At 59.8% G+C, this 13,406-nt stretch overlaps 1 protein-coding gene across 1 annotated transcript; it reads right to left on the reverse strand.

The window, feature by feature from the left end:
- Positions 1 to 16: 16 nt before the first annotated feature.
- Positions 17 to 12,135, reverse strand: GPRIN1 (G protein regulated inducer of neurite outgrowth 1). The gene is made up of 2 exons (XM_037064429.1): positions 12,007 to 12,135; positions 17 to 3,949 (listed from the first exon to the last, which is right to left on the reverse strand). The coding sequence occupies exon 2, from the start codon at positions 3,797 to 3,799 to the stop codon at positions 974 to 976; it is 2,826 nt and encodes a 941-aa protein (XP_036920324.1). The 5' UTR covers positions 3,800 to 3,949; positions 12,007 to 12,135; the 3' UTR covers positions 17 to 973.
- Positions 12,136 to 13,406: the final 1,271 nt, after the last annotated feature.

A 13,406-nucleotide genomic window follows, 5' to 3' on the forward strand; every position in this document is an offset into this window, starting at 1 on the left:
GCTAATCACAGCTGACGAGTGTTGGGGGAAAATTTTATTACCAATGTATATTGTGACAGTTTGCAGCCAAAAACCAAGGCTGGAGGGGTGGGGACAGAGGCTCTGAGTGGTCCTCAGGGACTTGTGGGGCTCACAGCACAGGGGGTGTGGGGGGCTGGAGAGGGAGGCCTTTAATGGGCAGCTGTGGTTGTACAATGAGCTTGCCATTCTGCCCCCCGATACCTAAGACTGGGCTGCCGGTGGCCTGAGACCTTCCGTAACCTTGGCTGTTATCCCCAGGCCTGTCTGAGGCCCTCTGACCTTTCTGTGCCTCTCCTTTCAACTGTGGGGCCAGGGCACGCCTGCAGCTGCCACCCCTACCCCTCCTGCCCCCCGATCTGGAACCGTGTCCTGTGAGGCAGGACGTAGGGCTGGCTTGGGCATGGGGAGGGCAGGTGGGGATCGGTATGACCGACTACCAGCATGCAAGAGATGCCCGGGCCATGGGGGCCAGCCCGTGGTCAGCACACGCACTCACACTCATCCAGGGCCTCACATTCAGAGCCTTGCACACTCTGGGGCCTCATACACCAATCCTTGCACACTTGGAGGTTTTGCACACAGTCTCCCATTCTGGGAACCTGGCTGCCACCGGCGGCAGCCAGCAGCCTGGACATCCCAGGAGCCTGCCTCAGCTCTCAGGCCTGAGGGATATGGAGCAGGTCCCTCAGGGGTGACCCAGAGGGGAGTGGAGCTGAGAGTGGTGAGGGGACAGTCGGGTGTCAGGGTTGGACTTGTGGACTCCCGACCAGGAGTTGGGTGGAGCGGGTTCATTTGTGTAGGAGGGGGAGAGGAGAGGGTGGAGTGAGAAGGCCCCAGAGGCTGCCCCTACCTCGCAGAGGCCTGTCGTGTCGAGGGGATCCCTTCTCGAGGCCTGGGGTCAAGAAGGGAGCCTGAGGAGGTTGGAAACCCGGGCGTACAAAAGCGGGGCTTATCACTCGGCCGTGGGTCCTGCCCGGGAGCAGCACCGCGGCCGGCGCACGCTCTGCAGCAGCGCGCGGAACAGGCCAGGCGGGCGCTTGGCGTTGCCCTCCGGGGGCGCGGTGCGCACTGAGCCTGCACGGCCCGGGCCCGGACGGGCGGCGGGCGGCGGCGCGGGTGCCCCTTGGCGGCCGTGCTCCTCGATCTGTCGCTCCAGATGTTTCTGGATGGCCATGCCCAGCACCTCCACCTCCATGGCGGCGCCGTACACCTCCCACGTCATGCCCTTTTCGTCCCAGCTCACGTCGCGAACGGGCTCGGCCGCCTCCGGGGGCGCCACAGCAGCAGCCAGCACCGAGCCGGGCCGCACCCGCACCTCGGGGAAGGCGGGCGGCGCGGCGGGAGGCACGGCGGCCTGTGGCGTCATGGGCCCTGTGGCCACAGAGCGCGTCTCCGCGGCCCCTATCGACACCTGCAGGCCCGCGTCTCGGCGCGACGGCTGCCTAGGCGCGGGGCTGGGCTCGCGCGGCGCTGCCTGGAAGCTGAAGGCCGGGCCACCCGAGCCATCCTGTGGAGACATGGGGCTCACAGCCACCGACACGCAGGGCTGCGCGCCCGCCTGAGTGCCCGCGTCCTCGCGCGGTGGCGGGGCGCTGGCATCCCACGACGGCGCCTTAGTGAAGTTGTCACGAGTTCGCGGCCCAGGTGGGGGCGCTTCAGTCTCTGGGCTGGGGCTTCCCTGGGCCCCAGCCGTGACAGGTTCTTTCTGCCCCGGGCTGCGGGCCTCTGTGCTAGTCGCTGGCGCGGGTTCTACACGGTCCCCACCGCTGCTAGCACCCGAGGGAGAATAGGCGGAACTGCGGGCTTTACTATCTGACTGCCAGGGGAGAGAGGCCTCTGCTCCATCCAGAGTTAAGGGGGCCACATTCCCCAAGGAAGTGGGCTCTGCTTTCCCCCTCGGTGGTGCAGAGTCGGCCTTCCCCAGGGCCACAGGCTCCGCCTTCCCAGAGGCAACAGGGTCTGCTTTCCCTGAGGATCCGGGATCCCCCTTCTCCAAGGCCAGGGGCTCCTCTTGCTGAGTCGCAGCCTCTGCTTTTCCTGTTGAATCAGGACCCTCCTGCTCAGGGGGCTTTGTCACTGCTTTGCCCTGGGACTTGCATTCTGCATTCCCCGAGGCCCTGGGGTCCACCTTTGTGGAGTTCTCAGGGTCCCCCTTCTCTGGAGGCAGGGGACCCACTTTTTCCTCTGGGACAGCTCCTGCCTTTCCTGAGGGTGTGAGGACTGTTTTCCCTAAAGTCAGAGGAGCCACCTCTCCTGAAGACACAGAGTCTGTCGCCTTTCCTGGGGGCAGGATTTCTGCCCTCCCCCAGCTCACAGGGTCCACCTTGCCCCAAGTGGCCTTCCCTGAGGCCGTGGGATCCAGCTTCCCAGAGGTCACAGGACCTGCCTTCTCTGAGGACGGTGGAGCTGCTTCCCCCCCAGTTGCTGCCTCAGCTTCTACAGAAGACGAGGGTCCCACTGTTTCTGGGAGCTTGGGGTCCCCTGGAACTGAGGCCACAGGGTCTATCTTCCCTGAAGATTCAGGATTCACTTTTCCAGAACACGGTGTTTTTATACTTCCCACAGCACTGATGGGGCTCGCCTTTCTGGAGGAGCCTGGGTGCCCCTTCCCCGTGGACACAGTTTCTGTCCCTCCCACAGACGTCAGTTTGGCCTGCCCGGGAGACCAGGGCTCTGGCTTTCCCGAGGCTGCAGGGTCCACCTTTCCCAGAGAGACTGGACCCACCTTGCTTAAAGACACAGCCGCCGCCTGTCCAGCAGACCCGGTTTGGGTCATTCCCTCAGACGCAGGGTCTCCCTTTCCTGAGGCGGCAGCGTCCATTGCTCCCAGGGGCGGAGGGTCCTCTTTGGCAGGGGACGCGGTTTCCACATTTCCCGCAGGCACAGGGCCCCCCGTTGTCGGTCCCGGGGCCATTGTTCCGGCGGGGGATGCAGGCTCGATTTTGCCTGGTGACCCTGGAGTCAGCTTTCCAGCAGACCCAGGACCTGCCTTGCCTGCAGGTGCAGACTTGGTGTTTTCCGAGGACCTGGGATGCATCTTTCCTGAAGGTCCGGGGTCTCTCTTTCCCAAGGACCCAAGATCCGCCTTGCCTGCAGGTGCAGCACCTGCCTCTTCTGAGGACCCAGGAAGCTTTTGTCCAGAATACCTAGGCTCTTCCTGTCTCGGGCACGCAGGGTCCACTGTGGCTGAGGGTGCAGGATCCCTGCTCCTTGGGGACGCCCGGTCCACCTCGCTCAAGCATGCAGGGTCGACCTCTCCCCAGGATCCAGGATCCTCCTTTCTTGGGACCCCAGGATCCATCCTTCCAGAAGCCACAGGATCCCCCTTTCCCAAGACTGCAGACTCTGCCTTTCCCATGAACATGGGGCCTGCCTTTCTCAAGGGCCCGGCATCTTCCTGTCCTGTGGAAGTAGAATCTGCCTGCTCTGAAGACTTGGAGTCCATCTTCTCCAAAAACGTAGGCTTTCTGTTCTCCAAGGATGAGGGGTCAGTTTTCGCTGAGGCCACAGGCTCTGGCTTTCCAGAGAAGGTGACTTCTGGTGTCCCGGAGATGGAGGTTCCATGTGTTCCCACTGTCTCCTCAGTGGCTGCCTCCTGGGAAGGAACGCAGGTCAGGGGTGGACAGGCCAAGCTCCCACCGGGACCATCAGAGCAGGAGGCCCCTCCGCCGGCCCCACTGGGGCTGCTGTGTCTGGAGTCCATGCCAAGGCCGTGAGCAGGGCTATGCCCAGGTGCAACCACGCTGGCCTTCAGCGGGGAGGGGCGGTAATCCCTCATGGCCGGGAGCCCAGTCCCCTGGCGCCCATCCTGCGGGCAGCCGAGGGCTGAGGGCTGAGGGCTGAGGTCCTCTGGGACGAGTACTTTCAAAGCCCCTGGAACCAGGCTGGCTCTTCAGCGCCGCCCAACGGCCCGCATGATGGAGTTGCTCTGAAATGCAGAGAGAACAGGCTCAGACTCGGGCAGACCCAGAGGGCGGGGCCTCCTCTGGCTCGCTCTCTCTCTCTCTCTCTGTCTCTCTCTCTCCCTCCTCCTGGGGCCAGGCCTCCCCACCAGATTCTCCACCCCCATCTGGTCCCCTGGTGTCCAGAGGGTCTGGCCTGAAAACATGAGCCCATCCATGCCCTGCTTCACTGCTCCCAGGAACCCTGGATTTCCTAAGGTGGTCTTCAGGGCCCTCCACACCTGGCCAGTCTTTCTGACTTCATCTGCTGTCACCCTGCCCCTCCCTGGGCTGTCCAGCCCATGGAAGGCGCTACTAGAAATTATGCTTCTGTCCTCTAGCCCACAGGTGACAACGTCTGATGCTGTTGGGGACAGACAGGTAACTGAATCGAAGGAAGCAGGCTCAGTATAAAATGGTGGGGAGTGGTGAGGACTACAGCAAAAAGGGGAGCGTGCGCCTTGCTGAGGGGCCTTCTACCCTGCCTCCCAGACTCCTCTGGAGAAAGGCATCCTGGCAGTGCCAGTGAGAAGTGGGGAACCCAGCTCTTTAATGTAAAATATCCTAATTAATTCAAGACTAAAAAGAAGAAAACCACAACACTGGCGGCCAGACAAAATATGCCTGTGCAGGCCCTGGGGAGCTTTGAATAGTTTATGTTCAAAGGAGGGACACAGTCAACAATCTCTTTTCAGAGATCGCTCTGAAATGGTGTGGAGGCTGTGCCGGAGGAGAGGGGCTGGCTGAGACCTGCGCGGAGGCTGATCAGCCATTCGGGCAGCCCCTCACTCATCCAGTTCTCCACTCAGCTGCAGGCCCAGAGCAGCCGCAGCGGCCCAGGTGAGAGAGGGTCCAGGACGGGTCCCAGAGAACGGGGTCGGCAGCTGAGAGCTCTGAGGGGAAGCTGAGAGGAGCCAGCTGGCTGGAGGGGGTGATGGTGGGGGTGGACCACAGGAGTCTGGCTGGGGTGGGTGTGTTGCCAAGCAATGGTGCTGGGCGGGAGATGTGCGGGAGGGGGGGTTGTGTTTTGGACAAGCCAAGTGTGTGGTGTCTGGGGGACAGCCAGGGAGGGGGGCCGGGCAGGCTGCGGGGTCTGCAAGCCCCCCTGTTCCATCACACAGCCAGACCCCACAGCCCAAACCCACTCTTCCTGCCCTTGTCCCCAGATCCACCTCACCAGTGCTCAGGCCAAAGCCCCTAGCGTCGCCCTTGACTTTCTCTCATGGTCCACCCCCCATCCATCAGCAAAACAGAATGGATCTACTTTCACAGTGTGTCGAGAACCCCGCTCCCACCCTGAGCTCAACTCACACCGTCTGCCACCTGGGCCATTCATCCCTGCTTTTCCCTTCACCCCAAACAGCTCATTCTCCACACAGCAGCCAGAGGGACCGTACCAGGACCCAAGGCAGACTGGGTGCCTCCTGTGCTCAGAACCACGCAGGTGTCGCCCCATCTCACGCAGAGTAAAAGTAACCTCCTTAGAGTGGCCCGTGAGACTGCATGTTCTGGTGCCGGTACCTGTCCTTCCATTATGCTGCTTTGGCCACACTGGCCGCGTGGCTGAGCCTTGAACACCGGCTGCCTCCTCTGCCTGGAGTGCCCTCCCGCCCACCCCCTGCCTGGCCCGCCCCTGCCCGTCCTGTACAACGGTCTCTGCCCCAGCACTGCCTGGCGCCTCGTGTCTCCCTTGCCCGGCTCAGATCTGCTTCACAGAACCTGTCACCACACAACATGTCACATTGGTTTGTTGCTTACGACATGCCCTCCCCGAAGGACATCAGCTCCAGGAGGGGGCTTTGTGGTGTTTGCCGATGTCTCCTCAGGGTCTGGGACAGTGGCGGGCAGGTGGTTAGCTAGTAGCTCCCAATAAACGTGTGGAATGAATGAGTGACTGAAAGCTCTTTTCAGATGTTGGTGCAGCCATGCCATTCTGCGCGGTCTGCTTCCCCTGGCTCTTGCTGGGGAAGTACATTGGCTGTAGCCTTTTTGGAAGGACATTTATCAATTTCTATCAGGGTTTCCGGGGCACACAGTGTTTGGTCCAGCAGGCCCACCTCCAGGGACAGTCGTGCGTGGAGGGAGCGTGAGGACAGGGCTGGCAGTGAGGAGAAAACTGGCAAGTGGGCTCGGGAGGTGTGGGATAAGCACTGGGACCCCGCAGAGCTGTCAGAACGTGCGGAGTGATGAGGAAAGACGCCCGCCATGGAACAGGTGGAAAAAGCCGGGGATGGACAGGCACATGTCTATGGCTTAGTTACGGAGACGGCCTTTCCACATCGCCTGTGGGAGGGGAGGCTGATGGTTTGGCAGAAGAAGAGACTGTTGTGTGTGCCCCACCGTGAAGTTGCAGTTTGGGTTATGACGTATTTACAAAACAAGAAAGAAACCTTCAATGACTCCCTCGTACCTTTAGGGTCAAGTCCAACTCCATAATGTGCTTCCAAGCCCCTGCAACCGTACTGACCTGGCTGTGTCATTTAGTGTGTGCTCTCTCCTCCAAAGCATGTGCTTGCACTTGCACACGTGTACACACACCCATATGCACTCACACATGCACATATTCATGCACCCATAGCCATGCACACACAACCATATTCACACACACATACAAACACACCCATACCCACACATGCACACACCCATAGCCAAACAAACACACCCATATTCATGCACACCCCCCCATATCCACTCACATATCCACACACACACAACTATATTCATGCCCACACACACCCATATTCACATGCACACACACCCATATTCATGCACACGTGCACACACGCACCCCCTTTGGGCTTCCCTGTGGCCTCACGCCTTTCCCACCGCGGCCTCCCCACACCTTCCTGCCCCGCTCTCACCCCGCCGTCAGGGCTCAGGGTAGCCACCCCCTCCCCTGTGAGCCTTCTTTGCCCACTGGCTCCTCAGGTTCCCACAGCCTTTGTTGTCCCTGAACGAGGCTCATGTCACTGTGCACCTATCCCTTTATTCTGTTTTATTTATTTTAATTTTTTTCTTTTTATTTTAGAGAGAGAAAGCAAGGGAAAAAGAGAGGGAGAGAAACATCTATTGGTTGCTTTTTGCATGCCCCTGAGCCAGGGACCTGGCCTGCAACCCAGGCAATTGCCCCAACCGGGAATCAAACCAGTGACCTTTCAGTTTGTAGGCTGGTGCTCAACCCACTGAGCCACACCAGCCAGGCTGCACTTAGCCCTTTAGACCTCAGGTCCCTGGATGGGGACTTAGCTCCTCTTGTTCACTGCTGGGTCTGCAGGCTTTGGGCTTATGGGGCCTGGGGGTGGGAGGGGGTCATCACCGAATTGGGGATGCAGGGGAAGGGGCAGTCTTGCAGAGGAGGACAGTGGGCACTGGGTTTGGGGAGGTGAACTGGGTGCCTGTGGCACTTATGGGGGAATGGCCAGGAGCAGCTGCGAGACTCCTGCTGTTGGAGCTGGTCGTCAGCAGCATGAAAATGAGCGGGAAGGTCCCCAACCCATGGGGGTCGGAAAGGCATCAGATCTGAGTGGTATGGACTGTGGCCGTCTTCATTTTTCTGCTTCTACATGGTGATATGAGCACTGATAAATATTTTACTCCCATAAGAAAAACAGTAGAGTAAATGAGATGATTAAAGATTCCTGACATCCTCCAGGTGAGGGAGCAAGAGGGAATGGTGGGGACTGTGGCAAACTAGAGAGCACTGGCCCCTTCCAGCACTGAGTTCTACAAGCTAATTAGGAATTCATTGACTAATTCAACACTTGTTTAGCACATATGCAATGTTGTAAACACGTTCTTGGTACTGGGGACACAGCAGTGAATAAGAAAGTCACGGTCCCTGCCTTCCAGTTGTGGAAAGATTGGGTGAGACCAATTCACAAGCAAGCAAATAAATTATGTAATTTTAAATAATAATAGATATTGTGAAGATAAGGAGTGGGCAGCTGGCTTATGGTTGAGGAAGGCCCCTCTGAGGAGGCAACAGCTGAGGCAGCCACGGAAAGGCCTGCATGGCCTGAGGAGGGGAGGAGATGGGGGGAGCCCATCATTCAGGTCTTGGGGGAGGAGGGGGAGTGTATCCTAAGGGTGCTGGGAAACCCCTGGGGTGTCTTTTTTGGTTCTCACCTAGGAATGTTTTTTTCATTGCTTTTAGAGAGAGGAGTAGGGGGAGAGAGAAACACTGACACATTGTCTTCTGTTCGTGCCCGGACCTGGGAATGTAAGTGCAGGACCAGGGCTCGAACCCCGAACCCAGGCATGGGCCCCAACCCAGAATTGAACCCAGAACCCTTTGGTTATGGGACAATGTTCCAACCTGCTGTGCACAGGCCAGGGCCCCCTGGGGTGTGTCAGCAGGAAAGTGCGAATGGCTCCTGTAGGGCCAGTTGCCGTTCTGATCAGTCATTGACCTGGATTCTTCTGTACTTTAAATGTTGGTTAATTTAAAAAACACCTCGCAGGTCAAAAAACTCACTTTCATAGGCCAGCTCGGACGCCCCAGGCCCCTCGCTGGAGACCCTGGTCTAGCTGGTCCTTCGGGTTGCAGGAAAGGGCACTTGTACAAGCCAGAGAGACTGGGTGGGTGGCAGAGAGAGAGGTCCAGGTCCTGGTGAAGACGGGGGCTGCCGGCCATGCCAGCCTCTCCCAACCTCAGTTTCCTCTTCTGGGAAAAAGGAATTTAACAGCTGCCTGGGAGATAGACATAGGGGAGGCTAGGAACGGAGCTGGAAGGAGTCAACCAGGGCTGTCAGAGGGGTGCTCTGGAGTGTGACCCAGCCCTGGGGGCCCTCACACCGGCCCCTCCAGCAAGCTCCCTCCCCCTGGGTGTGGGCTTGCAGGAGGTCAGGGCAGCTCTCCACATCCCAGCTGTGACTTCAGGCAAGTGCTTTCTTCTGGCTGGGGGCCCTGGCAAACTCACACGCCCTGCACCGGCAGGTCGCTGTGAGTTGAAGCTGAGGGGTGTGCCTAGCCCTGCACGGCAGGGCGGGCTGTGTGTGTGGAAGGCCTGTGTTTATCCACTCACCCTGTCAGAGCCCAGCTGTGTTCCCCAGAGGGGGCAGGGGCAGGGACAGGGAGGGGGCGGGGGTGGGGGGACAGGCCTGCAGCAGAGGCAAGAACCAGCATACCCGGGCCTCAAATACGTGTGTTTGACCCAGAATGTTAACATTTTTTTCAAAGGAATTAACTTCTAAAAAGTAGAAGATTTCAGCAAAAATACAATTTGCAGCTCCTCTTGGAAAACTAAAATTTGTCACCCTGAGTGTCCTTCCTGCATTACGACCATCAGCTGGAGCCCAGCACTAGCGGGGGGGTGCGTTCTCCAATTAGCCACAGTCTCCACCTCTCCCTACAGTGCCTGAACGCGTAGGCCAACTGTCGGTTGCCATTGGCCACTAAGTTTGTACCATCATTTTTCTCATAGCCAGCCCCTCGTGTTTGTCTTCCGCCTGGCCTGTAGCCACCTGAGTTCTGACCCTTGACCTAGATACCAAGAACAGTGGGAAGTGACCTCACACACAAGCCCTTACTGTTTTTCTGTGCAGACCCCGTGCACCTGCCATGCAGGTGTTGTTTTCTCACTTTCCAGAGGAGGAGGCTAAGGTCCTGAGAGGCAGGCGCGGCCTAGCCACTCACACTTCTCTTCCGCAAGGTCCCCCTGAAGAGGCTAGCTTCTCAACTCCCAGATCAAGGTTCTCCCACTTGGGATCAGGTTTGGGGTAGGGACCGAGAGCCTGGCCAGAGGCTAGAAAGATGTGGGGACAAGGCTGCACTTAGTCATGGTCCTGCTCCATGACTTTGGGTGAGTCTTTCTCAGTCTGTGAACTGGGGGAGGGGCTGTGGTTATACTTAGAAGAGCAGACCGCCCCCCCCCTCAGCCCCAGGGTTGAAGGTCTACTGCCCTCGGGTCTGCTGGGCCCTGCCTGGCTCTCGTGGAAGTCTCAGTATCATCCAGCAGCTTCTCCAAGAGGCGGCTGGCCCTGGGCGCCCCCTCAGTCACCTGCACCCTCCCTCTAGAGCCTGGCTCCACCCCTCCCCCACCACATGCCCAGCCCTGGGCCCAGCACTCTCTGGTTCCCTTCAGCATCTGGACTCCACAACATTCTCATGAGGGGCATTACTGTTCCATCGCACAGGTGAGGACACAGGTCAGAGGGAGGAAAGACCTGACACCACGGGCACACAGCTGGGGTCGGGGACTGTGGTCCAGAGCATGTTGTGTCTGAACCCAAAACCTGGGTTCTTCCCACTCAGATCAGCAAAGATCCTGGACACTAATACTTGACTTTTAAACCCCCTTTCTGCTCTTTGGGGTAAGGCTGAGGGTCCTCCCTGTGTCCTGGGCCCAACAGGCTACAGTGCCCAGGAACGTTCTGGAGAGGAAGCAAGAGTGTCCCCCGTGCACACACCCACATGTGTGAATACACATTCCACACGAGCAGATGACCCCCTAGGTGTGGGGGCCAGCTCACCTGGTGTACAGGGCCGTGCAGACTGCTTGTGGATGTCTGTGCCGGCACAGGCCAGCTGGGGAGCCAGGATGTGGCTCCTGCGTTGCGCTCAGGAGGAGCCTGGTGTGCATGTGGGCCACCTGCGTGTGCAGGATGGCTCGTCTGTTTGTGTCCCTGGGGAACACTGGGACCCTGTGGGTGCGCACACCTGCGGCCACATGACCTCCGAGTGTCACTCATGGGAGTGCTGGCCTGGAGGTGGGCACAGGCGCATGTGCGCCACTCCTGGGCAGAGCACCCCTGTGGATGCTCACCCCGGCTCGGAGACCTGGCCGGCCTGCTCCCGTCCCTCTGGGGTTTCTCCCCATCATGGAGCCAGGCACCCGAGAACACCTCCATAGTGATGAGACCTACAAAATCTCCTGGGGCTTTGATACAGGCGTGAATGTATCCCTGCTTGTGCCTGACAATCCTGGTCTGCTGCCCCTCACCCCCCCCCATCTCCTTGTCCCCTAGCACCCTCAGAGCAGCAGAGCTTCCTGCCTGGGACTGGAGGTGAGAAAGAGCCTAGCAAAGGGTGGCAGCCAAACCTTCCAGAAATGCCCCCCGACTCACCCACCCACCCATCTGTTCGCCCATCCATTCATCCATTTCCAAGAGAGCACGAGTGTGTGCACACTTGGACTGAGTGTGGGGAAGGGTGGACAGCAAGCTAAGAGATGGAGAGTGTGTAACAGGGAGAGTGGACACAGTGGAACAGCCTACTCCAGGGTACCCCCCTCCAGAGTGGGGTACACGAGGGGGCACCATGACAAGCAGTGGACAGGCACGGCGGGCTAGGGTAGGGCGACTGCGAGTGTGTCATGGGCAGGGAGTGTTGTCGAGTTGAGTGTGCTGTGACTGGTGATGGCTGGTGTGAGTGCGTAGCTCTGCCTGGGTGTGTACGCAAGGCTCCCATTAGGTGCACTAGGAGGGTGCACAGGCAGTCAGGTGTACAAGTGTGATGGAATTTCAGAGGGGCACAGTGTATGGGTGTGGACCAGTGGCCTCATTCGCTGAGTGACAGTGTGTGATGGGACCCCAGAGTGTGTGCCACACTAAGTGCGGGACAGTGAGTGTGCTCAATGTCTCATAGACAACAGAGCCATGCGAGCGCTCTGCTTGCTCTAGGGGAAAAAAATGAATCAACTCGATCCGACCCCCTCCCCACCATGGCGGGAAGCGCCCCCTCCCGAATGGCCATGCGGAACAAAGGGGCTGCGGGCGGCGAGGCCAGGAGCAGGCCCGGATTCTACACTCTCGCGGGCTGGCCGGTGGGGGGGCCCCTCAGGGGCTCGGCCGGCACAGCGGGACCCGCCCCCGCCCCGCCCCACCTCGGCCAGGAGCCTGGACAGGGACACCCACCGCCCCCGGCCGCGCGCGCACACGGACCCGGGCTCGCATCAGACCCATGCTGCGCGCGGGGACTAAGCCCCGCCACCCAGGGGTTTCGAGGACCCTGGACAGCGGCTCCAGGGCCCGCGCAAGAGAAGAGGTTCTAAGCCGCCTGCACGGAGGGGCAGCAGGTGTGGGCTCGGCGCGGGCTCGGCGCTTACCCGGCCGTGCCGTTGATCTGTCTCCTTCGCACGCTGCGCTCCGGGTCCTGCGGCCGCCGCCCGAGCGGCCTCGGCTGCCTCCAGCCGGGCTGGCGGGCGGACCCGCGGATCCTGCACCGCGGTCCCCCGCGCCGGCTCCGCGCTCCTGCCCCGCGCCCCGCCCCGGGCATGCGCGCTGACCGACGCGGGCCTCGGATCCGCGAGGGGCGGTGCCGGCGGGGCTGCGGGGCGGAAGGAGGGAGGAACGCCCCTCACCGCGGCCTCTGGGCTGCCGCGGTCTCCGCTCCGCTGGGCCCGGTTCCCATTTCACACCGGGGAGGAGAGGCCGCCCTTTTGCCAGATCAACGGCCTCCTGCCGAGGGCGGGGCGCGCGGTCTCTGATCTCACTCAATCCAACCCAGCGAGCGCCCTTTCCACGTCTCACCGGGAAGGAAGGTGGGGCTCAGAGAGGGGAAGCCACTTGTCTGCGGACGCTCAGCGACTGGACGGGGACCCAGGCTCGGGAGACCTTCGAGTTTTCACTGCGCGGGCATTTCCCGCTTCCCCCTCGGCCGCGCGCACTTCCGGCCTTTCCCTGCCCCGCCCCCGCCCTTTGTCTCGCCGCTGCCCACGCCCCGCGAGCCGCGCAGACACGGTGGGTGGTGGAGACCGGGAGTGGGGTGGGGGGGGAGCGCCTTGGATTCCCCCGCCGCCCGCCTCCGTCGCTAGGTGGCCGCCCACCGTCTAGTCTGTGCAAGTCCACTTCTCCTTCCCCGGCGTAGCCTCGAGCCAATTACTTCGCCTCCCTGAGCCTCAGTTCCCCGATCTGTGAAATGGGACTAACATCAATCACCTCACAGTAGCCTTGGAAGGATGAACGAGACTGAAGGAGATGTTCAGGGGCTTCCAGTTGAGTATGAATCGCCAAGGACATCAGGACATGCGTCCCACTCCACCTCGACGTTCCCCTGCAGGGAAATAGTCCCCTCCCCTTTGACTTTCCAGAGCAGAAAAAATAATTCTGTAATTGCCCAGAGGCGATAAAACCCTCCCTCCTGAACTAAAAATGGAACAGCTAACATTAGTGGAATGCTCCTTGAAGGGCAGGCACAGTGTTCAGTTGTTTACTGGTTTCGTCTATGTCTCAATTTCCAATCGCTTAGGAGAAAGTGATATTAATGGATTACACCCCCTTTTTCTAGATAACAACAGTGAGATATGCTCGTCCCTGCTCACACAGCTAGCTACTGTTGGCACCGACTCCTGAAGTTTCTCTTCTTCTCCCTTACCTGGTGAACCCTGTCACCGTGATCTTGAAAAAAAAAAAACTATTTAAAAAATCTAGATGACAAATGAAGAGAAGCCATTGGGTGGGCGGGCAAGCCTAAGAGAGCAGAAAACCGCAAAGAGGCGGACGGGTT

Source organism: Sturnira hondurensis, unplaced genomic scaffold (assembly GCF_014824575.4).
Source record: "Sturnira hondurensis isolate 20B ecotype Veracruz unplaced genomic scaffold, ASM1482457v3 Scaffold0015262, whole genome shotgun sequence".
NCBI classification, from domain to species: Eukaryota; Metazoa; Chordata; class Mammalia; order Chiroptera; family Phyllostomidae; genus Sturnira; species Sturnira hondurensis.

Coding starts and splice junctions, on each gene's coding strand:
- GPRIN1 (XM_037064429.1), bottom strand. CDS start 3,799: ATGAGGGATTACCGCCCCTCCCCGCTGAAGGCCAGCGTGGTTGCACCT.